This window comes from Rana temporaria, chromosome 3 (assembly GCF_905171775.1).
Source record: "Rana temporaria chromosome 3, aRanTem1.1, whole genome shotgun sequence".
Lineage (NCBI taxonomy): Eukaryota > Metazoa > Chordata > Amphibia > Anura > Ranidae > Rana > Rana temporaria.
Genome location: NC_053491.1, coordinates 177,381,437 through 177,406,348, shown reverse-complemented (window position 1 = coordinate 177,406,348; position 24,912 = coordinate 177,381,437). Strand labels below are relative to the sequence as shown.

The following is a 24,912-nucleotide window of genomic DNA, read 5'->3' as shown; positions in this document are numbered from 1 at the left end:
AGCGCGGGAGGAGCCGAGACTGCCCGACAATACACGAGTGTATTCAAACTCGGCGCGGGAAAGCGGGTATCGGCGTATATCGTGCACCGACGATTTTGCCCTGATTTTCAGGGCAAAAAAGTGCGCGTATACGCCGATAAATACGGTAATTCTGTTTATTTGCCATTCTTGCACTGCTTTCTCCTGCGAAATTTTAAATGACATACACTGTTACCTAATATGCCGCTTATTCAATTACATACTTTGTGTTTGTGTGCCTCTCTCTTGATTGCATCTGTAGGCAGGATGTTCCCTTACTGTATTGTGCAGCTACTGGGTGTTTGCTGTACAACTGTATATACTTGTAGCTGGATGCATTTTTAACGTGAGGCTTATTTACTAAAGAAGTTTGAAAAGTAAATTCCTGTTTATAAAATGTTGTATAGTTTATGGAAGATGATGGAGCTGTACACTGTACATCGGTCCAGAAAAATGTGTATATCCAGGGCGCTCCAAGAATTTGAATCCTGACAGATAAAGTCTGTGTTGGAGAGGGTAGCAGATCTTCACACACTTTAGGCAGCACTCAGGGAGACAAGCAATCTCTAAGAGGCACTTTCAATATTTTTATATTTTTAGTTTTATATTTCTGCACTTAGAGGCGCCTTGTTTGTTTTTCTGTTTTACACTGTACATCGGTAATTCTTTTAAATACACTGATATTAAACTTTGAATTCCGTCTATATTTTAGTGCACCCAGACATGTGGAGGTGGAATGAAAACAAGATTAGTAATCTGTCAGCTGACGAACGGACAATTGTTGGATGATCAAAACTGTGAAATTCTTGATAAACCACCAAATGTGGAACAGTGTAACACACATTCATGCCCTGCTGATGCTTCTTGGCATCCACGTCCATGGAAATCGGTACGATAGCATATTTATGGTATTTCTATGAAACAGTTTGTGAAGAAATCAACAAATATCTGATGTACAGTATAATTATTTAAATCTAGTATATTTAATTTTTAATAATATATTCATACTTGGGGCATTTCTTTGTGAAACAATATATGTATATGTAGCTACACGGAGATGTGTTGAAATCATTTGTAAATGTTCATTTTCAGAGTTTATTTAAATGACGAGCACATATTTAATACCATGTTAAGAGAGAGATCTCTAAAAGTTTAATAATTATGATTTGTGGTTTTGTTAAAAAAAAAAATGTGAAACAGTTGTACTGAAAAAGTTAAGGCTCAGTACAAATGTTTTACTAATTCGGGTGATTTACATAATATGCAGTTCTTTGCACATGATTATTTTAGAACACTTTCATCACCATTCAGAACACACTGAGATAATGTGAGCATCCTTAGATGTAAAATTTATTGTAATGTAACTTACTTTCTACCTGTAGTCTTGTAACTTAATTTAAGTTAATTATTGTACATGCCAGGAGAAAATATGCAGTACTAGTACTAGCTGCTATTATGTGATGTGTAGTAACCTGGAACATGTACTGATACAAGATAAAAAACAAAAGATTTGTATTATTTATATTACATTTCATATAGTAGCTATAACTTGCATATAAATCGGGTTTAAAAATATTAAAAAAAATTTTTACAAGCTAATCACACTGTAATGACAGCAGCCTTACTTTTGTAGATAGCCTCAGACAAGTTGTTTTTAGCTAGTGAGAGCCCATACTGCAGAAATTGTCCAACATCATCTTTGTTGCCCATTTAATGTCACATGCAACATTAAAAAGTTTGTCCATAGCCAAAGAAAAAAACAAAACATAAAACATACACATACATTCTAGTCTGTTTAACATTAGCCAAACAATGTAAATTTCCATGAACCAGGGAAATATCCAACACCCCAGAACAGTAGTTTATTCTTTTTAAGACTGCCCTCGCAGCAGAGTAACATTCTGACATCCCCAAGGTTTGCATAAGGTTTGAGGCATATTTTTCCCTATATATAATATATATATATATATATATATATATATATATATATATATATATATTAGAAGTGGCATATTTTTTCCCGATTAGTCTAGCTCCCTGGGATGGATGCCCTTTCATGGTCAAAAGGGCTCTGCTACAACACTTACCCATGAACATACTAATGTTAACATTTAAAAATCTGTAAACTAGAGTTACTTGAAGAAACACACTCAGAGAGTCCTTTTATAATTTTCATGGAAATGAAATGCTACTTGGAGCTTGTTATTGAGACCTTTCAAAGTATAATTCTTGAGTTTAAAAATAATTAATGTAATATTAAAGCGGATGTTCCATTACAAAAAAAATAAAAGTCAGCAGCTACTAACACTGTAGCTGCTGACTTTTAATAAGGACACTTACCTGTCCTAGCCGCCAGCGATGTCTGCCCCCGTCGAGGCCGATCCTCGATCCTAGCAGCTCCAAGCTCCGCCATCCACAGTAAGGGAAACAGCGGTACGGCTTCACTGCCCATTTCCTACTGCGCATGCGCGAGCAGCGCGGCGCTTTGTGAATGGGCCGGCTGCTTTCTGGGACACACACAGTTCCCAGAATGCAGCGCGCCCCATTCACAAGAAGACACCCAGTGTAGGAGGAGTAAGAGAATCCACCGCGGAGGATGAAGAGGCAGATTCGGCACTTCCGCATAGCAACAGCTATTTAGGGTGAGTAAAAATATTATTATTATTTTTGATTTTTGGTGGAATATTTTTTTTCAGATGGAACCTCCACTTTAAGAGCAACATGTAAGGTACATTGGTGTGTCTACATTCAGATTGCTGCCTGAGTACAGGTACCTTGTGGTGTCTGGAAGTACCTTTGCTTATTCCCTAATGAAATTCTGTGTACAGGTAGAATCCCTTATCTCAATACACAGGGTCTCAATTTATACAGGTTGGTACTTCTGTGCACTGCACCAGGGGTCCACTAACCATGGTTGCAATGCTTTGCATGCTGAAATTCAAAAAGTTAATGAATTTAGATTTAGGGAGCATTTAAGAAAAAGAAAAAAAAACAGTTCTGCATCACCTCTAAATTGCACTTTAAATGTGTATGCTCTGCAAAACAAAACAGTTGTTAGCCAGAACTGAATATGGTCTTATTGTTTCTTTATAAAAAGGATGCTCCAGACCCCCCCCCCTCCAAAAATGAAAAGTCAGCAGCTAAAAATACTTTAGCTGCTGACTTTTAATTTTAGGACACGTACCTGTCCAGGGTTCCAGCAATGTCGGCGCTCCTGCCAAATTTTCGATCAGCTCACAGGTGCAGCCGCCATTTTTGGAAAGGGAAACCAGTTGTGAAGTTTTCAGGTTCACAGCCGGTTCCCCACTGTGCATGCTTAAAGTGTGCTGCGCTTTATAACTGGTCCGGCAATAGAGGAATGAGGCTGAACTTCCAGGGGTCCTCGCCGCATCTTGCTGCAGCCAGGAAATGTGGCACCAGAGGGGGGGGGGGGGGAAACAAGCGGAGCTTACTGTATATGTTGGTAGGTAAGGAAAATACTAGATCATACTTTTGCAAAAAATATATATATATTATACTCCATGGAACTGGATTTTACATATTTTTTGAAACATAGGAAAGATGTTGTGGAAAATCTAAACTATTTTAAAAGCTGGTCCCTTTGATCAAGACTGAATGTAGGGTTTTAAAAGACTGCTTTGCTAAAAATATAAAATTAAAAAGTTATAGTTTGTTTATCTGTTGAAAAAAGGTATAGGTTGTTAAAGAATTATTATCTAAGTCTGCTCTATATTAGACAACAAGGACATTTCACCATTTTCTTTACTAGTAATGTGCATATTATAATACATTGTTCTCGTATATCTCAATAAATCATACAGTTATATACCATATAATTTTCAAGAAACAGTGGGGTTGATTTACTAAAACCAAAAAGGCTTTGCAAAGGAATTTTAACTTAGTGAATGTGGTGAAAATTTACCTTTCAAAGCATACCCAATCACATGCAATGTCAATTTAAAAAAGTATTTTTGCTTGTACATAAACAGATGACGGAAGTTAGCAAAGCTTCATTATGGGAGCTAACCTAATGGAATATTCACCTGCAAAGTAAAAAGCCTATTTGCCTTTAGTAATCAACCCCAGTATCTTCAGTGCTGCACCATTTTCTTGAAGCCACCTGTTATTACGTTGTATAATGATGTGCATTGTGAGTATTGTTCTATTTAGAATAGGTTTGAAAGTCCATCAATTCAATAAGGATAATAATTATTTGATGCCACATGAAAATAAACTGGTCCCTGCTTTCTAATGCATGTAGACATGTTTAGGCAGGTTCAAATCTATGCATTGAGGCAATACACGTAAATAAAAAGGTTTATGTGTTGCGTTACCCTACAAATCATTTTGAATTACATTCCAGCATGCTATTTTGCAACCAGGACAAAGGCAGTAAAAGGTTCCTGAGAACAAAGACATTATGGAGAAACATTTAGGCCGGGTTTACATATGTGTGAATTGGATGCGATTTTCACCGCATTCAATTCGCATGACATGGTAGTGTGACCAGTTCTCAATGGAGCCAGTTCACATGTGTCTGGGACGGACCTGGTGCAAATTCCAAAAGGGTCCTGTGCATTTCTGGGTCCAGTTCAGGTGGGAATTCAGGCAAAAATTCAGACCTGAAGTTTCAGATAAAACAAAAGAAGCTTCCTTGGCTGTAAAGGCTAGAAATGTCAGTGCAGTGCATTTGTGGTGCAAAGTGTATTTGCCTTTCGTAAATAACCTCCTATGTAAGTTTTTTTTTTTTTTTTTAAACGAGCGTTGTAAATACTGAATTTGAGTTATCTCTTCAGGCCGGTCACATGACTCACGCCCACTGTACAGCTTCGATGAATGGCTTCTGTGGGAAGGGCCATGATCTCCCTCTGATGTCAGCCAGGGAGATCACGTGACCGCTCGTTTCCTCCCACAGAAGCTCTGTCTCATAGCCAACTCAGATGCAGAGAGGTAACTGACAGGCTGGAAAGAGGGGGTGAGGGGGCGAGAGGAGAGCAGAGAGGACAGCAGCATATGATGCAGGGACGTACTCTGACCACAATGGTCAGGCCTCATCAGCCCTGATTATCGTGGTCAGCGCAGAGAGGGCATACAGGAAGTGGCAGATTCAGGGAGTTTTTTTAACAGTTTTGAGGGGGCAGATTACACAGCACAAGCACTGCCGGAGGCTGGCTTTCTCATGAAAGCAATCCAAGCAGCTCATGAGGACACCCGCCACTCGCTGGTGTGTCTCTCAGGCCTACCATTTATGCCAGTTCACCCGAGGAATGATCTGAAGGTGCCGCTGGCAAGTCATCAAAGTATAGATCCTTTTTGATCATCTCTATGGCCTTGGAGGACCGAAGCATCATTTATTTTTTTAGCGCAAAAGTAAAAAAAAAAAATCTCAGATCTCTCCATAAGGAGGACCGGTTATCCTTACTTATATTACAAGGGATTTTCACATTCCTTGTAATAGGAATATAAGTGATCAAAGAAAAAATAAATAAAGGGACGGTGTAAAAAAAACTTAATTATTTTTTTTAAAGTGCCCCCATTCCTCTGTGGTTTCGCATAGAAGCGAATGCATAAGTAAGCTGCGCTCACATATTTAAACGGTAATCACACCACACATGTGAGGTATCGCTGCAAACGTTAGAGCAAGGGCAATAATTCTAGCACTAGACGCCCTCTATAACTCTAAACAGGAAACTTGTAAAAAAAATTAAATCACTGCCTATGGAGATTTGTAAGTACTTTAGTTGGTTGCTGTTCCCCGAGTGTGCACAATTTTAAAGTGTGACATGTTGGGTAACTATTTATTCACGTAACAACATCTTCTCCACATTTTTCAAACAAATTGGGGTATGTATTGCTTCTTTTTATTATTATTCATTAAAGTGTATTTTTTTAATTACGCTTGCAAAACCGCTGCACAAATACCGTGTGATATGAAAAAATGCAACCAACTCCATTTTTTCCCTAGGCTAAAGAAAAAAGTATAATGTTTGGGGGCTATAAATAATTTCTAGTGAAAAATACTGATTTAAACTTGTAAACTAAAAGTGCCAGAAATAGCCTGGTCTTCAAGAGGTTAAGTACAGTACCCATAGCAGCTAATCAAAATTCATATTGTACTGTTTTGACTTACTCTGGGTGGTTAGTTGAAATGAAATTCACTCAAGTAGTGCTCAGAACAAATAATTATACAATGTTCAGTTTGTCTTGTCCTGTGTCAATTTCTTTATTTTTTTAAATTGTTGTATTTCGTGTTTATAACATTGTACTTGGCTGTATTGTAGCAATCTTGCTTTATTCAAGCATATCTTGAATATGAATACCTTAGATGTCTGGGCAACTTAAGCTACAGTGCTGTGACAATACTGATTTGCACCTGAAAAAAAGGCCTGTGTGATATTCCTGAAACTGGAAATATTTATTTTTATCTTTGGTGAAGTGACATCCCATTTGCAAGTTAAAAGTAAATATCCTTGAACAGGTTTATTAGGAATAAAATATAACGTGAGAAACCTGCATCTGATCAGTGTTACCCAACCATGGGTGTATTTAATATTTATGTGTTGTTCCAATGGGCTATTTCACAGAGTTTATAATCAGTTTTCCTATGCCTTACAGCTTTTCTAAATGACCAGATTAGTATTTTTTTTGTGTATATATATATATATATATATATATATACTGCATTCAATTAATTAAAATAGATTTGTAAAGAAATATTAACTACTTGTATTAAATATCACCAAAGTCACATTTTCAAAAAAGATTAAAAAGTTTGCCTTAATATTATTTATAGTCTTGCATGTTTGCCATCCAGCTCATGTTCAAGATATGTTTGCATAGAGCATGGTTTCTTGTGTTTTTAACTTGTACTACATATTTTAACAAATTGCAAATAACCTGATGACCTGATGATTTACCTAATCTACAGACTGATAGTTCTTAACATTTGCATTTTGCCTACAAAAAAAGGAAACATAAAAAGGTTAATTTGATTTAAATGGCAGACTGACAGTTCCTAACATGTGCATTGTGGATGTTTTAAGATAATATAAAAAAAAACTTAAACTGAATGGCTTTTTTGTCTTTTGTGTTGGGCTATGATTTTCTTCCATTTTTATGTTGTTCTTTTTGCGTAGTTAGAACATTTTCTGTGTCAAAGTTTTAAACAAAATATTAATCTCTATCCATCCACACAGCTACAACATTGACGATTTGTGCTAAATGTTACATTTTCCAGCAACACACCCTCAATGTCTCACTCCATACTGTGTTAGAGAATGATTGCCTGTTTGTAGAGCCTTAACAAATTAAAGTATATATTGAGAACCTGTGACTCCAGACACAGATTAGAGGGGTATTGTATCTTTAATAGGTTGATACCCAAAGGGCCTATGTTGATGGGCTTTCAGTTTTTTTTTTTATGGTATTCATTGACATCAGATGACATCAGTTTGATATGCTCCTGAGATCATTCAATGCATTTAACCTGCAATTGACCTCCTCCTGAACTGCATTTGACCTACTTCATATACTGTACATATGGGACTGCAAAAATAGGCTTAACGCAAACAAAAGCCAGTTGAAACACAGCTCATACAATGTAAGAAATAATAGTGAAAATAAATGAAAAACAGAATATGTGGGGGGATGAGCACAAAACTGAAAAGAAGAACCAAAATGTGAATATGACGGGTTAATATGGAAAATGTCCTCTTTAATAATTTACTAATCAGTAAATTCTCGTACACACAACCGTTTTCCTCTGCAAAATTCATCAAGAAAAATGCTGGCAGAGCATTTTTGCAGAGAAAAACGGTTGTGTGTATGTTTTTCGTCGAGAAAACTGTCGTGGATCTCGACGAGAAAAAAAGATGTTCTCATCGGGAGTCTCAATTTCCTCGTCGTGTTTCTCGTCGGGCTGGTTTACGACGAGAAACACGTTTGTGTGTATGCTTAGAAACCTGCGCATGCTCAGAATAAAGTATGTGACGGGAGCGTACCTTCAGTAAAAGTAGCGTTCGTAATGGAGATAGCACATTCGTCACGCTGTAACAGACTGAAAAGCACGAATCGTCTCTCACCAAACTTTTACTTAACATGCAGTAACATGAGATTAGCAAAAGCAGCCTGAAGGGTGGCGCCAGTGGAATCGAACTTCCCCTTTATAGTGCCGTTGTACGTGTTGTACGTCACCGCGTTTGAGAATGATGAGATTTTGTCTTGACAGTGTGTATGCAAGGAAAGCTTGACAAGATTCTCGTCAATCTTGACAAGAATCTCGTCGAGGAAAACGACATTTCATTTATGACAAGATTCTCGGTCATGTGTACGAGGCCTAAGGCCAGGTTTACCAAAACAAAGTGGTTATTCGGCATCAAAAATCCAGTAGGGATGAAAAACAGATGAGTCACTGACATTCAATCCTTTACTGTCACTTTAAGTGTAAAACATCATTAGTTATGTGTTTTAGGAAGTGATGTACTGTATATTGTCCCCTTAGCCCAGGGTCGGCAACCTGAGGCCCGCGGGCTGCAAGTGGCCCACCACCGCTAAGAGTCCGGCCCGTCAGTGCCCATGATAAATTCACAGGCACCTGGCCTGCAGACATTTTCACTGCTGTCCTCTTCATTTGACAGCGGCGAGCAGCCATTATAATAACATGGCTGGATGGGGGCGGGAACTGCTGGAGTACTTTTTCATTAAACAGCAGGTGATTGGTTGCCGAGCAATCCTAGCAACCAATCACCAGCCTGTTAATGCGATCTCTGCTGCTCTGATTGCTGTACACCAGTGTAAGGTAGGAGAGTTCTACCTACACAGTGTGTGTTTGTGGGGTGGGGGACAGGGGACAGAGGATACTACAGTGGGGGGTGCAGGGGACAGAAGACACTAAAGTGGGGGGTGAAGGAGACAGATGACACTACAGTGGGGGGGGGTGCAGGAGACAGAAATTCTTGTTTCTTCTTAAGGTTAAACCTCTTTTCTTCTAATTTTAATAAGTGTCCACGTCTCTTGTTAAACTCCCTTCCTCGAAAACGCATCCCTATTGTGGGGTCACCAGTATGGTATTTGTGAATTTAAATCATATCCCCTCTCAAGCGTCTGACTCGTGGTGAGATTTTTTGGCTACGATCGGTAACCCCGAGTCAGACTCGGGCTCGCCTCGCTGAATCCACAGGCTCGGTTTACTTACCTTGTCCCTGGATCCAGCGATGCCACCGCGCTGTGTGAGCGAGCGGGACCTCGCTCGATTCACACAGTGTCCTCCTGTGCCGCCGATCTCCATTCCCTGCGACGTTACGACGCACGGGGGCGGAGAACGGCGCCAAATTCAAAAAGGTAAACAAACACAATACATACAGTATACTGTAATCTTATAGATTACAGTACTGTATGTAAAAAATACACCCCCCCCTTGTCCCTAGTGGTCTGCCCAGTGCCCTACATGTACTTTTATATAATAAAAACTGTTCTTTCTGCCTGCAAACTGTAGATTGTCCATAGCAACCAAAGGTGTCCCTTTATGTCAAAAATGGTTTTAGAGCAGCTAGAAAACAGCGATAATAAATTATAATCACTTGCAGAATTGAGCGATAGCGATTTGTGGGGAAATTCGTCATAAAAAAATAAAAGTAATGACAGCGACAATTCTGCAACTGAGCAAATTTCAGTGATTTTGAGTTGATTACATTATTGAATAATTTTTATTATAATTATATTATTATTTGTTATAATTATTTATAATTATTTATTATATTATAATTTATCATTTTGTTTTTAAAAAAAAATCATACCCAGGATGCCTACTAGACTCTTGTTTGGTCAGATTTAAGTGAGTTATTCCTAAGAATTACAGGCCTACAGTATAAAACGACAAATTTCCTTGCAAATAATTGTACCGCTTTCAGCACCTTTTTTCTGAAATAATCATACCGCCAGGGAGGTTAAAGTGTTAGTCCTGCCTAACACTAAAATACCTGCATCTATAGACAGCCACTATCTCACTCTAACCTATCTATCTTGTAAAGAAGAAATCAGTATACATACCTTTTTTCAAGCTGATCCGATCTGGTCTCCAGCGGCAGAAGCTCTGCAGAAGACACAGCCGACAACGACTGTGAAATGAATGGAGAGTGAAGTCATCCATAGAGTTACTATGGGGCTTCTGTTGTTAGATGTGTCTTCTGCACCCTCCTCCACAGCAGAGCTGCAGCTGACATGGGACCAGGTTGGATTGGCTTCAGAGAAGGTATGCATTCTGATTTCTTCTTTACAGGTTTAGATATGTTAGTGTTAGACCATTGATGTCTGTAGATGCAGGGATTTTAGTGTTAGGTTGGACTTCTACTTTAATGACCTGTTACCACCTTGCAGACATGCAACAGTTACATATGCATGTGCACATCAATTCATTGCATGCACACGTCAATTCATTGCAAGCAAGAATATGTGCTACATTAATGTCAGAAATGAATAAAACTCTTAATGCTTATTATAACATTAATAAGTGGAATTTGTGTGCACAGAATTTGCCATTGTATCATTGCAAAGAATAAGAGGTAGGAGGAAGTTCCACAAAAAGGAGGGGAGACGAGTGATAGACCCTCAGAGTGTAAAGCTGAATATCTGAAAGAACTTTCTAGTACTCCTGACAGGAGGAGACACTGTTTAGCAAACGAGAGAATGGAGGTGAGAGTACAACACAGTGGAGGAGGTCCCTAGCCCTCTAGTTCTGCTGGTAGGAAAACCCACTGGTGCTGTTCTCTTTTTGGATCACTCAGGATACAAGGTTGATGATCATATATGCTTAAAACAAGAGCATTATTGATAATGCATGTTATGCTGGCCATACATTTTTTATTTATTACAGGTACTTATATAGCACCGACAATTTACGTAGCACTTTAGTTATATATTGCACATTTTTATCAGTCCCTACTGACAAAAAGCTTACAATGTAAGCCTAGGCCTTTGCTTGCATAGAAGATCGTAGGGTAAGCTTTAGATGGATTGCTGCATAAGTATCTCCAAACACCACTGGCGCTGTGCAATCCCGGACCATTAGTTCAGCAGTAAATTCAGCAGTAACCCAAGGAGAAAAAAACAACCATAGTGTAATATTGCTTCACTTGTTATTTATTGTATAAAAACTATATTGCACTTACATTTAGAAAGTTAAAATCACGCATTAAAAACAGCAGAACCAGCCGGCTACAAACAAAACCCATCCTCCTAGCGAGACAGCGTGGTGACGTCAGCACGTATCCTCCTCCAGACGCGTTTCGTCATATGTGTCTTTGTCAATAGGGAATGTGTACCATGCTGATCCACCACCTTATAAGCAAAAACCACACCTCGTTCTGAATCCTGTGAATGGAGCAGCAAAACGCCATCTCTATTATAGGAATGGTGTATTGGGCATACAATAGAAAGACCACGCATAGACCAAACAGACAGTTAATATGGATGTCTGATTGCATTGTCAATGGTAATATAAACTGATTTTAACACAAATTTTAATTGTGAATATTTGAGTACGACGACGTATCTACTGATACGCTGGCGTACTTTCAAATTACCCGCGTCGTATCGTTGTTTTGAATCCTCAAAACAAGATACGACGGCTTCTGGGTTAGATCCGACAGGTGTACGTCTTCGTACGCCTTCGGATCTAAGATGCAATTCTTCGGCGTCCGCTGGGTGGCGTTCACGTCGTTTTCCGCGTCGGGTATGCAAATTAGCTATTTCAGTCGATCCACGAACGTACGAGCGGCCGTCGCATTTTTTTACGGCGTCTCTAGTCGGCTTTTTCCGGCGTATAGTTAAAGCTGGTATTTCGTCGCGTATAGTTAAACCTGCTATGTTAAGTATGGCCGTCGTTCCCGCGTTTAATTTGAAAAAAATTGTTTTGTTTGCGTAAGTCGTCCGTGAATCGGGATGGACGTAATTCACATCTATGTTAAAAAAAATGACGTCCTTGCGACGTCATTTAGCGCAAGTCACGGCGGGAAATTTAGGGATGGCGCATGCGCAGTTTATTCGGCACGGTGACGCGCTTCATTTAAATGAAACATGCCCCCTAATCGGCGATTTGAATTCCGCGCCGTTACGCCGCTTGAGATACACTACGCCGCCGTAACTTACGGCGCGAAATCTTCCTGGATTCGAAATGAAGCCAGGTAAGGTACGGCGGCGTAGCGTATCTCATATACGATGGGCCGGGGCAGATCTTTGTGGATCTGCCCCTAAGTGATTAAGCAAAGAATTTATTGGGCTAATCAACCAAACATAGGGTTGATCAGCAGATTAGTGAATACATATAGACCTATAACCCTCTAAAACACTATATGCATATAAATACATCCAGTTAATCAATTGTGATAATCAAAATAATATTTATTGTGAAATATATGTCTCAATATTAATAGAGAATAACCTCTAAAAAACTTAGTGTTTGAACTAAATTAAATTAATATAATTAAGTGTAAAAATAAATGTAATTAAATTAAATAAAAATTGAAGGATGATAACAATAATTAGAAATCATTATAGTTATAGCCAAACATAAGTGCACATAATTTAAACATGCACAAACCAATATTCCGCATACACCACAGATGTTATAATTGAATAAAGAATAATGAATAAAGAATTTCTAAATGATAATTTAACCCACCCACGTGACTCAGATCGAGTTTACAACAAAGGCCACTAGGAGTTATCAATAAAAGCATTAACATCAATGTCAATGTTTAACCCATAGGGTACATAGGCCCTTACCCTATGGATCAAAGACATCTCAAATTTTGAGATTTCTCTCACTAATGAACTACCCCTCCAATTGGGACTGAATTTGTCAATTCCCAAAAAAAGAGTATTGGAGGGATCTTTTTGATGTACAAGAAGATAGGGCCAGATTCAGGTAGAATCGCGGCATCGTAACGTATCGTAGATACGTTACACCGCCGCAATTTTTCATCGCAAGTGCCTGATTCACCAAGCACTTGCATGAAAAATTACACCGGCGGCCTCTGGCATAAGCCCGCGTAATTTAAAGGGGCGTGTACCATTTAAATTAGGCGCGCTCCCGCGCCGGACCTACTGCGCATGCTCCGTTTCGAAATTCCCGCCGTGCTTTGCGCGAACTGACATCATTTTTTCGATCGGCGACGTGCGTAGCGTACTTCCGTATTCCCGGACGTCTTACGCAAACGACGTGAAATTTAAAAATTTGACGCGGGAACGACGGCCATACTTTATACAGCACATACTGTGTAAAGTTAAGGCACCAAAAACGACGACTAACTTTGCGACGGGAAACTAGACTAGCGGCGACGTAGCGAACGCGAAAATCCGTCGTGGATCACCGTAACTCCTAATTTGCATACCTGACGCTGGTTTACGACGCAAACTCCCCCCAGCGGCGGCCGCGGTACTGCATCCTAAGATCCGACAGTGTAAAACAATTACACCTGTCGGATCTTAGGGATATCTATGCGTAACTGATTCTATGAATCAGTCGCATAGATACTCTGAGAGATACGACGGAGTATCTGAGATACTCCGTCGTATCTCCGCTGTGAATCTGGCCCATAGTGTTTGGACACTGAATGGTTTTTGAATCCCGACTTGATGTTTGTGATATGTTCGTTGAGGCGAACCTGAAGGGGGCGTTTGGTCCGCTCTATATTTTGCAGACCACATGGGCACTGCAATAAATAAACCACTCCCACTGTAGAGCAGGTAATGAATGGAGTGATAGTATGTTGCAACTGTGTGCTCATGGACACAAACGTAGTTTTTCTTCTGTGCGCACAGCTGCTCAAAGAACATACCCGACATCTTTTACATTGGAATCCAGTTAGTTGGTCTAAAAAATGTACTTTATTTGTAGGGGGATCGAAGACACAAAGATATTGGGAGCTACTCTATTTCTTAGTGAGGAGGCTCCTTTGAACACTACCTGAGGTTTATCCGGTAGGAAAGCTAATTATCCATTTAATGCTTCTATGCTGTAAAGAATAGGTGGTTACAAAGGGTACTCCTAAGTTGTGAAACTTCATGTACTGTGCTGCCATAGATAGAAATTCCGCCAGTTCAGCAGTTTCTATCAACTTCTCATAAATCGGCTTATTGGAACATTTTGCTTTGATCAGTGCATGCAGCCCATTGGCTATTCTGATGGCTATTCTGATGGGGGTGGAGTTCCACTGCCGGAATACAATAGCGCAGTGGGGAGGATTTCCGCATTCCACCTAAAATGTGTTGATGGGAGAATCAGTTGAGTTTCGTTCAGCTGGCTGAATGAAAAAACTGAACCATGTATGACCAGATTTACAGTATATCAGCAATTAATTTCAATTTTCAGGGTGTACAGTTTTCAGTATGTGCATTTCAACTTACTGTATGTGAGTAGACTCATAAATGATAGAGGAATAAAAACAATTATTAACCACTTCCCGCCCGGCCTATGGCCGATTTACGTCCGGGAAGTGGTTATGAAATCCTGACAGGACGTTCTAGAACGTCCTGCAGGATTTCATGCCGCGCACGCCCGTGGGGGCGCGCATCGCGGCGATCGGTGATGCGGGGTGTCAGTCTGACACCCTGCATCTCCGATCTCGGTAAAGAGCCTCCCGCGGAGACTCTTTACCACGTGATCAGCTGTGTCCAACCACGGCTGATCACGATGTAAACAGGAAGAGCCGTCGATGGCTCTTCCTCACTCGCGTCTGACAGACGCGAGTAGAGGAAAGCCGATCGGCGGCTCTCCTGACAGGGGGGGTTCGCGCTGATTGTTTATCAGCGCAGCCCCCCCTCGGATTGCCACACTGGACCACCAGGGATGCCCACCCTGGAGCACCAGGGTGGGCAAAAAAAAAAAAAAATGCCAGCAAAAAAAAAAAAAAAAAGTCTAAAAAAAATATTAAAAAAAAAGCATTAGAAAAAAGATGCCAGTCAGTGCCCACAAATGGGCACTGACTGGCAACCTGTCAAAAATCAGTGCTGCCACCCCAGTGTCCATCAGCGCCACCCCAGTGTCCATCAGCGCCACCCCAGTGTCCATCAGCGCCACCCCAGTGTCCATCAGTGCCACCCCACAGTGCCCATCCATGCCCAGTGCCCACCTATCAGTGCCCATCTGTGCCACCCATAAGTATCCATCAGTGCCGCCCATGAGTGCCCATCTGTGCCGCCTATGAGTGCCCAGTGCCGCCTATGTGTGCCCATCAGTGCCGCCTATGTGTGCCCATCAGTGCCGCCTATGTGTGCCCATCAGTGCCGCCTATGTGTGCCCATCAGTGCCGCCTATGTGTGCCCATCAGTGCCGCCTATGAGTGCCCATCAGTGTCGCATACCAGCGCCGCCAATCAGTGCCACCTCATCTGTGCCCGTCAGTACTACCTCATCGATGTCCATCAGTGCCATCTCATCGGTGCCCATTAGTGCCGCCATATCAGTGCCCGTAATTGAAAGAGAAAACTTATTTACAAAAAAATTAACAGAAAAAAATAAAAATGTAATTTTTTTTTCCAAATTTTCAGCCTTTTTTTAGTTGTTGCGCAAAAAAAAAAAATCGCAGAGGTGATCAAATACCACCAAAAGAAAGCTCTATTTGTGGGGAAAAAAGGACGCCAATTTTGTTTGGGTACAGTGTAGCATGACCGCGCAATTGCCATTCAAAGTGCGACAGTGCTGAAAGCTGAAAATTGGCTTGGGCGGGAAGCTGCGTAAGTACCTGGTATGGAAGTGGTTAAAAAAAAGATAATGGGTGTTATTTACGAAAGGCAAATCCACTTTGCACTACAAGTGCAAAGTGCACTTGAAATTGCACTGGAAGTGCACTTGGAAGTTCAGTCGCTGTAAATCTGGGGGGAAGATCTGAAATGAGGGGAAGCTCTGCTGATTTTATAATCCAATCATGTGCAAGCTAAAATGCTGTATTTTATTTTCCTTGCATGTCCCTCTCGGATCTACAGCGACTGCACTTCCAAGTGCACTTTCAGTGCACTTTGCACTTGTAGTGGATTTGCCTTTTGTAAATAACCCCCAATGTGATACATTCATTATCAGCACTGGTATTCCAATGCTGGTAGAAGAGACTGCTTTAAGTTTTTAGCAAATGGAACAAAGGAATGTCTTAATCTTTGATCTACCTCATTAAAGACATTTTGCCAATTCTACCTCATCTTATTGTGATAACAAGTTTTGTCAGTTAATAGAATAATATAATGATGGAACAATTTCTACCAGTAAATGTATCTAATCATATCTACCTTATAAATGTACGAAACACAACCCCTGCTTGCACTTTTAATTCAGTAATTTCTGTGGAAGAACACTGGGCCAAAGCCAGACTACCACATTAGTAATTGCGGAGTAACAGTGTGAGAATATCAGTCAAGGCTTTTTCTTATTCTGGAGGCAAAAAGGTAAATAAAAAAAGGTTATACACATGGAAACATTATCAAGTGGCTCAATATCTCTTATCTATTATATCAATTTATTTACCACCTGAACCATACCAGATATTCGATAGCTAAAAGTCCCATATGTGGTTCAATCATAGTTGTGTAAATACACAGTGCAGTTAAATATGGAAGATGGTGCTTATTCCAGAGAATGATGGAGTGTACCGTAGGTCAATTGTTCTGGCTAGAAATAAAACAAATCCATAGCCTTACAGACATACTTCATACAATGAAGGGCAAACTTGTATATCCGCATTGGAAAATGCTTGTGAAATGGTTTCAGATACCCTTATTAATATAACCGCATGTTATTAAATCATTTATAGTAATAGCAGTTTTAAAAGTTTTGACAGCAAAAAAAGCCAAAAAAAAATAAAAAAAAGTCCACTCTTCTTTTTAAATTTCATGTTTCTCAATAATAATGATCTGAATGCAGGGTCAGTGGGTTTTTAGAAATGTTATTAAATATCTTCTGGTTATTGATTGATTTAATAAATTATCTAATCTGCTACTTCTTGATCGCTTTCATAAATCTGCTACTTCCTGATCACTTTCATAAATTAATCTAATCTGTTATACCTGGATTACTTCAATAAATGATCTAATCTGCAAATTTTTTAATACTGTTTTCTTTAAATCATCTAATTCAGCTACTGCTTGCTCTCTTTCATAAGTTATCTAATTTGCTACTTTTTGAATGCTTTCATAAATTATCTTATCTGCTGCTAATTGATCAATATGATTAATTATCATATCTGCCATGTCTTGATTACTTTCATAAATATATTCATAAATATATACAGTATATATATATATATTCATATTGCGCACACTATAAACTGAATAACATTCCAAAATAGATTTATTCAAATGCTAAGGAGTTTTCTCTCTTCTTTGCATGAGGTCCCTATTTGGGTAAAGTGCCTTCTCATTCTGGGTCTCTTGTATCAAAGTCTCAGTACTAAGTACTAAGAAATATATGTATTACTTCACCCTCACCCACCCATACCCAAAATATTACAGTTGGAATCTGAGAATATGAAACTTTTTGTGGCTGTTGGACAAAAAAGATAAACCATATGATTAACATGCACTGTGGCATCATGAATCAAATCTTGAATAACACCTACACTCTAAAAATAGTTAGATTTACTTAAAATAATTATATCAGCATTTTGCATTCAGGTTTTTTTTATTACATTATAAAACATACATTAGAGGAATTCAGAATTGTATGTCTTGTTAGTAAAACAATGCCTTATTTTTTTCAGGCAATTATATAGCGGTGAAAACTGTATGTAGCACCCTACATACTTTCATATTAGTCCCTGCCCTAAAGGAGCTTTCAATTTAACCTACCAAAAAGGCCTTTGGATTGTCAAAGGAAACCCATGCAAGTCCAAGGAGAACATGCAAACACTTTGCAGATAGTGTCCTGGCCAATGTTCAAAACGCCTGTCCCTACTGTTGCCAGGCTAACCACTAAGCCACTTAGGTTTAACTTTTCTTTCATAGGTTCTTGCATAGATTTCTGCTTGCGTGTGCCTGCATAGGTTTCTGTCTAAAGACCTTCCCCGTAGATAATTGGCATATTTATTTGAACTAGGAACCTTAGATTGTAAGCACTTCAGTGCCTCAATGCTAAATAAGTGCCTGTAATAAGGCAACGATTTGCTAACACAACATGCAATTCTCAATTCGTAGGACTCATGTAAGTTTTCCTAACTAAATATCCATAATTGCCAAAACACGGAATGTTTATTTATAATAGCTTACAATAAATTATTTTAAGTGTCAATAATTTTTTTCAACTACTAGTTTGATGTAAAACAGAAATTACATTTTTGGTAATGTATGTTTTATATTGTAATTTAATTAAAAAGCTGAATGCAACCATTTTTAAAGTGTAGGGGTAGTTTTAGGTATCAAAGGCTTCAAAAGTTTATGCCATTTTGAATCTTAGCATATTTGGTATGTATTCACTTGCCACAACCTCATCTTTTATATTTTCCTCCAAAAATTTGAATTCTATTATGTTTGGGTGCAGTAAAATTAATTTACTGGACTGAAAATATAGATTTAATAAACCATAATACATATATTATGTGACATAAAACATTGTAGCTACCACCTTTTATTTTCCAGGTCCTCTACTTTCATAAATGTATATATATTTTTTTGCAGTTTTAAGTGCATTTGCACGTAAAATGTGTGCATTTAGGCATGTGTGCAGCAAAAAAATAAAATAAAATATATAGTATCATCAGTGAAAAGGGTAAAGAAGCAATCAGACAGATGCTGGAATAAAAAGAATGGGATGCAGTAAACCTGTATATCATAGGCCCCGTACACACGACAGAGTTTCTCGGCAGAATTCAGCGAGAAACTCGGTCAGAGCCGGATTCTGTCGAGAAACTCTGTCGTGTGTACACTTTCGGCCCGATGGAGCCGCCGAGGAACTCGTCGAGAAAATAGAGAACATGTTCTCTATTTTCTCATTGTTCTATGGGAGAACTTGGCCCGCCGAGCTCCTCGGCGGCTTCAGGGCTGAACTCGCCGAGGAACTCGATGTGTTTGGCACGTCGAGTTCCTCGGCCGTGTGTACGAGGCCATAGAGTTTTTTCTTTTAATCTTGCAGTGTCTTACTAAGAAATATCATGTATTTGGTTGTAAAACAGTCTTTTCCATATCATTTTACTTCATGTGTACCTTTTCTTCATTTCTGGCAATGACACAATATTTCACAGTAAAGTAAGTCCATAAACAGTAGTTTTAAATTTTGTGGTCATATTTTATCTTTTCTTAATACTGTGTTATAGTATAGCAGTATAACCACTCTATAATTTGGTATGTGAATATATTTCTACATTATTTGTTCTGAGAGTAACAGGAATGTGTATTATTGGTAATATAACAATTTATTTAAAACATATACTGTATATAGTTGCAGAACATCTGCTAAATACTCAGCTGGCATCCAGGTGTTGTGGTTTGAATTTCCGAGACTTGTTAAATCTGTGGTTTGGTGACATTGTTCATGAGCATAAACATATTTACCTTGTTAATGAACACACATTTAAAGTCAGAATTTTCTTTTGCTTGTAGAAATCCTTGATTTTAATGTGTCTAAACTTTTACATTTTTTTAGCCATTGTTCTTCATATAAACCTAGATCTAGTATGAACCAATAGCAGATGAAAACAACACATTGATGCTAAAGTTATGTAAAAAAAATAGGCAGCCTAAAAGTAAAGGACTTGATGATACAAGACTTCAGTCCTGTTGCAGGAAATGCTTCAGATTATGCTGTCCTATTCCAGTTGGGGGATCTTTAGTTCTTATTATCAAAATAGCAAAAAAAGGGTGCGACAGCCTTGTGCCTTACATCAAAAAATATATAATTGAAAGGCATACAAAATATACTCACAAATGCCATGTGGCTGGAAGCGTAATAACATGGGCCGAACCACTATCCCAACTAAAGTGCAGGGGATACATTTAAAATGTAGAGACTAGGACCCCACTCAACAACAGATGCATTTCAAGGGTATACCCTCTTTCTCAGAAATCTTAGAAGGGGGAACGCCCTCTAAACACGTCAGCTCTTGCTTCTGCTTGTTTAGTGGGGCACTGGTCTCTAGAGGCTGTTGCGCCCTTGTTATTTTATCATTTACTTGAAAAGTCTGATTGTACAATGACCTCATCTGCTTATGTTTTCCTCATGCCCTAGAAAATGTGTAAAATTAGTTAGAGGTTGAAAGATCTGTTAGATTTGGCCAATGCCCTTTCACTCCTATGTGCACGCATTGCAGAATTTTGCTGACCCATTAGAGGTGAATGGATGTGTCCTTAAAGAAGCATGCACAAGCACAATGTGTGCTTAACAAGCATTAACACGCATTACAGAGGCCCAATTCTATCTAAAACTTGAACAGGCAGATATTAAAAAAAACACCATTTACCAACATTATATTTTATTGCAAAAATAAGCACATTTATTTTTACACATAGAGAGCATAAGTACTTGATTCTGTGTTCATATAAATCTTCTGTCATCCTTCTACATAACAGACTGGAAAAAGGAGGGACATAACTAGGTGCTACTCATGCTTTACTGCATATGTTTATACTGATGAAGAAAAGGAAGAGAGAGCGGTGTAAAAAAAAAAGCTGGCTATTGTATTCATGCAAGCCTGGCTGAATAGCCAAACAGTGCCTGCATCTGATAGAGTTCAGTCACTGTTCAGGGGAACATTTTCAACAGGGCCACCAATGGCAAGAATTTCAGCCAATTCTGTAGTAATCAACCAAAAGTCGGGCCATGTATTGCTGGCTTAACTGAATAAATGATTCCACTCTCTTGGCTGTACTGTCTGGCAGAGGTGTATAAACTACCAAAAAAGCTTGACAAAATTACAAATCATTTGTAAGTTAATACTGTTTACAGAGGTGTATTCCATCTGCAATCTAGCTTTACTGAAAATAAATTTGCAAAATGTATTTACCCCACTCCGATTTTTTGTCCCCTCTGTTAGTCCCCCAATTTTTTTAAGCTGGACATGCATGGATCAAAATTCAGCTGGTTCAGCAGGAACCAGCCAAATTCCGATTCATGTGTGGGCGTTCCTGTTTGGGAGGAGTTGATCTAGTGATCCCCTCCTCCTAAACAGGACTGTCATTATATTTTCTCTCGATCTGTGCTGCAGCCGGTCGACTGCAGTGCTGATCAGTGTATTCTGGCAGTGGGGGAGTGTCATTGCCATAAAACAATAGCACAGCGGAGGGATTCCTCCATCCACCTCGAATGCGTGGTTGGCAAATTAGTTTGTATTTGATTTTTTGATCAGCTGGCCAGCTGGTTAGGGGAAAAAAATCATCCATCTATAGCCAGCTTTATCCCTATTAAAGCCTGTACTGCTTAGAACTGTTAGCACTTGCATATCAGCACATATACCTCGCTTTTTTAAATACAAGCTGTAATGTGCACAAAATACACATTTTAGCAGATCTGAATAGAGACAAAGCTCTGTGCAGATGTTATCTACTGAGATTTTTTGCAATACTGACCGTTGCGTTTTACAGCTTGCATTCACATTAGAAATAAATTATGATTGTGAAAATTTAGCTGAAATACCCAGGGATTAAAGTGATTGTAAACTATAACCTTGTGAATCAACCCATTCAGTTTGAAATAGAAATGAAAGGCAAAATATTTGTGTATGGATAGTAAAAAAATGTATAAATACTTTTTTTTCCCTTTTTTATAAGTGATTTCCTCTGTTCTCAGCTGTAAAAAAGCTGGGGGAGGAGAAGCAGCAGCACACTGAGCTTCCCAGTGAATGGCTGTGCAGGGGGGACAAGTCTGACCATTTTAAGAGAGCAGGCTGAGTTCCCTAGCTAGAGAACTGACCACACTGCTAAGGATGTGTTTTAAGTATTTTTTTTTATTATTACATCAAACCTTTTTATATGGCAGCTATTCTTCAGTCCTCAGGAATTGTTGCCATGTGATCACACCACTATTGTTCCTTCCTTCTAAATAATTATATATTTTTTAAAGAGCATAATATAATGTATTTGTATAGAATGTTAAGGCTCACTTAGCCTCAGAATTATTTTGCATCAATGACTGATTTGCCCCCCATAGAATATGGGGTGAATTTACTGTGGTAAAGCTCTGCTGATTTTCATCTTTCAATCATGTGCAAGAAAAAATGCCTGGGCATGACTGGGTATTCTTTACAATGTGCAGCTTTACCACATTTACTAAGATCTGGGGAAAAGTGCACAATCTATTTACCTTTAGTAAATCCACCCCTATTTTTCCCTAGTCCCTGGTAAAACCATATAGAATATATTGCGTAGAATCTGGGGAATTATTAAAAAGTGTATTGTCTAGCGCCTTATGGCTTCATAAAAAGCACATTGCTTGGTTTCAGATCTTAAGAATAGATTTCACTTACCTTTATATGTTTGATTGTCCTGTTAGGTTTATGATAATTTTTCTTTGGAACAGAACAGTAAAATCTTCCTACAATTTTTTTCTTCCACCATAGGGTGCTCCCACACCTTCTTTTACGTTCTCTCTTAAGCAAAGTAATTAAAAAAAATCTCACTGGTATAGCTGTTGTAATGGCTATGTATGCAGACCTAAATACCTGTTTTGTTTGGACTTAGATTTTAACATTAAAAGCCTATACAAGATAGCCACATAATTTTAAATGTATTTTTTAAAATATCAACAATTTCTGTGAGGAAGCTATAACGTTTGCGCAAACCAATCAAAAAATGCTTATTGCGGGTTTTTTTTACGAAAAATATATAGAAGAATACGTATCGGCCTAAACTGAGGAAAAAAATGTTTTTTTTTTCATAATTGTCGCTCTATTTTTGTTTAAAATAAAAGAAAGCTCTATTTGTGGGAAAAAAAGATGCCAATTTTGTTTGGGGGGGGTGACAAACGCACTCACCATATCCATTATTGTGGCTTCCCCCACTTCTCCTTCCAGCTAATCCAGTCTTAAGATCTGCCTCCTGTCCTGATTGGAGAATCCGGATTCGCTAATGTCACAAGTGAGTGGGTTCAGGGCGCAGTGCTCTGTGCCCCAAGCCCAACCTTTTGTAAGCCAATCAGAGCTGTGCTAACAAAAATAACTCATAGAAACCTATTAGTCCAGTGCCCCGCATGTAAATTAGGGGGGCGGCACCCCTGTGCCCCTTATGGACCAGCCGCCTGGTTTTCAATACTGCACAATGAGGATTATAAAAAAAATTTGAGTACCATTTCATTGAAGAGACTGGTAATTGCTTTCTGGACAGTGTGGAGATCCCTGGTGGTGATTAAGATCCTGAGCCCATCTGGAGAGTTCTGGAGAGCTGTTGTAGCCCAGTTAAAGGGCAATGTGCTTGTCTTTACATCAGTGTAGTGTGCAGCTAGTGTAATTGGTGGTGGATTACGCTGGGTGTACACGATAAATTATCTTGTATCATTATCACTGAGGATTGTTTTTGGACACTGTGGAGTATATCAACTGAACTGTGGATTGGACTTTTGTACATATTATATTTTATTTATGTTTATATATGCACTTTGCACTGTGATATTTTAAACTAACAAAAATAAACAAAACAAAACAAAAAAACATGTTAGACTAGCTGTTCAATGTAATGGTTTTGCACAGAGCAGCCCCAATCGTCCATTTCTCGGGTCCTCCGCTGGCGCTCCTGGCCCTTCCCTCCTACCAAGTGCCCCCAAAGCAGGCAGCTTGAAATAGGGGTGCCCAAAAAGACACACTACATAGCCACTGCTCTGCGTGTCCATTCACACACAGAGCCGTGACTGGGGCCTGCCCCTTCTCTCTCCTCATTGGCCCACTGGCTGTGATTGACAGCAGCAGGAGACAGTGGATTCTGCTACTGCCTCAGCCAGTGAGGACTGCGTACATCGCTTGAACGCTTTGGGGCTCAGATAAGTATTTAGGAGGGGCTGAAGGACTGCTGCACAGAGAAGGTTTTTTTCCTTCCTGCATTTAATGCAGGGAGGTAAAAAAGAACTTGCGCCTATAGAACCACTATAAGTTGGGTTTGCACATCAACACATGCCAGTAGTGCATTTCTTTTATTATATTGTGGTTGCAGTGCACTTTTTCAAGGAATATTTTTACCATTAGTGCGGGAACACATTTGTGCAGGCTGTAATCTGTTTTTTTGTTGACTGGGTAGCATGGAGACACTTATTTTATTACTTACAATATGTACACTAACAAAACATTTACCAGGTACATCAGTGAGTATACCACTGCACAACAAAGGCTTCACATAAAGGTTCACATAAAGTATTAATAATAGGCATGAGCATGCTTTCTTCTGTTCTTAATTTATTCCTTTGTGCTTAAAAAAATTATCCATGTTTTGATTATATTGGTGTTGTGAGAAGCAGTCATCCAATATTTCCTTTATTAGATTCTATAAACAACAAACTGAAATTTAAGAGTGCATTTTAGCCAAAAAGGAACACATGTAAAATAATTGGTGCTTTATCATTAATATGTTCTTAGTTAACAGCATGTAACCATATATAAAAACACAAGTAAATTTGTGGCCTTAGCCTAAGGCAGCTGATGGCTGAACGCTAGGTAATGGTATTCATCTTATATGCCAAAAGACTTGAGTTTCTCTGACTTCAGTTCTGAGCTTTACACAGTCCTATCAGACAGCACAACAAACCTGGTATTCTAATTTTCTCTTCTGTAAACCAGCACAGCTAAGTCACCTTGCTGCTTTTAGTCTTAGGCCCCGTACACACGACCGAGTTTCTCAGCAGAATTCAGCCAGAAACTCGGTTCAGAGCTGAATTCTGCCGAGAAACCCGGCCGTGTGTACACTTTCGGCCGAGGAAGCCGACGAGGACCTCGGCGAGGGA

At 39.1% G+C, this 24,912-nt stretch overlaps 1 protein-coding gene and 1 long non-coding RNA gene across 3 annotated transcripts in view; one reads left to right on the top strand and one right to left on the bottom strand.

Moving 5' to 3' along the window:
- The window catches only part of ADAMTS20 (ADAM metallopeptidase with thrombospondin type 1 motif 20), a 246,153-nt gene that overhangs the window by 174,648 nt on the left and 46,593 nt on the right, over nucleotides 1-24,912 (top strand). For both annotated transcript variants that reach the window (XM_040343882.1, XM_040343881.1), the window contains one exon: nucleotides 731-907. In XM_040343882.1, coding sequence (XP_040199816.1) covers nucleotides 731-907 — 177 coding nt within the window. The remainder of the gene's footprint in view (nucleotides 1-730; nucleotides 908-24,912) is intronic.
- Nucleotides 11,139-17,259, bottom strand: LOC120931916. The gene is made up of 2 exons (XR_005747908.1): nucleotides 16,296-17,259; nucleotides 11,139-11,385 (listed from the first exon to the last, which is right to left on the bottom strand). It is a non-coding gene; the product is annotated as an uncharacterized LOC120931916 (long non-coding RNA).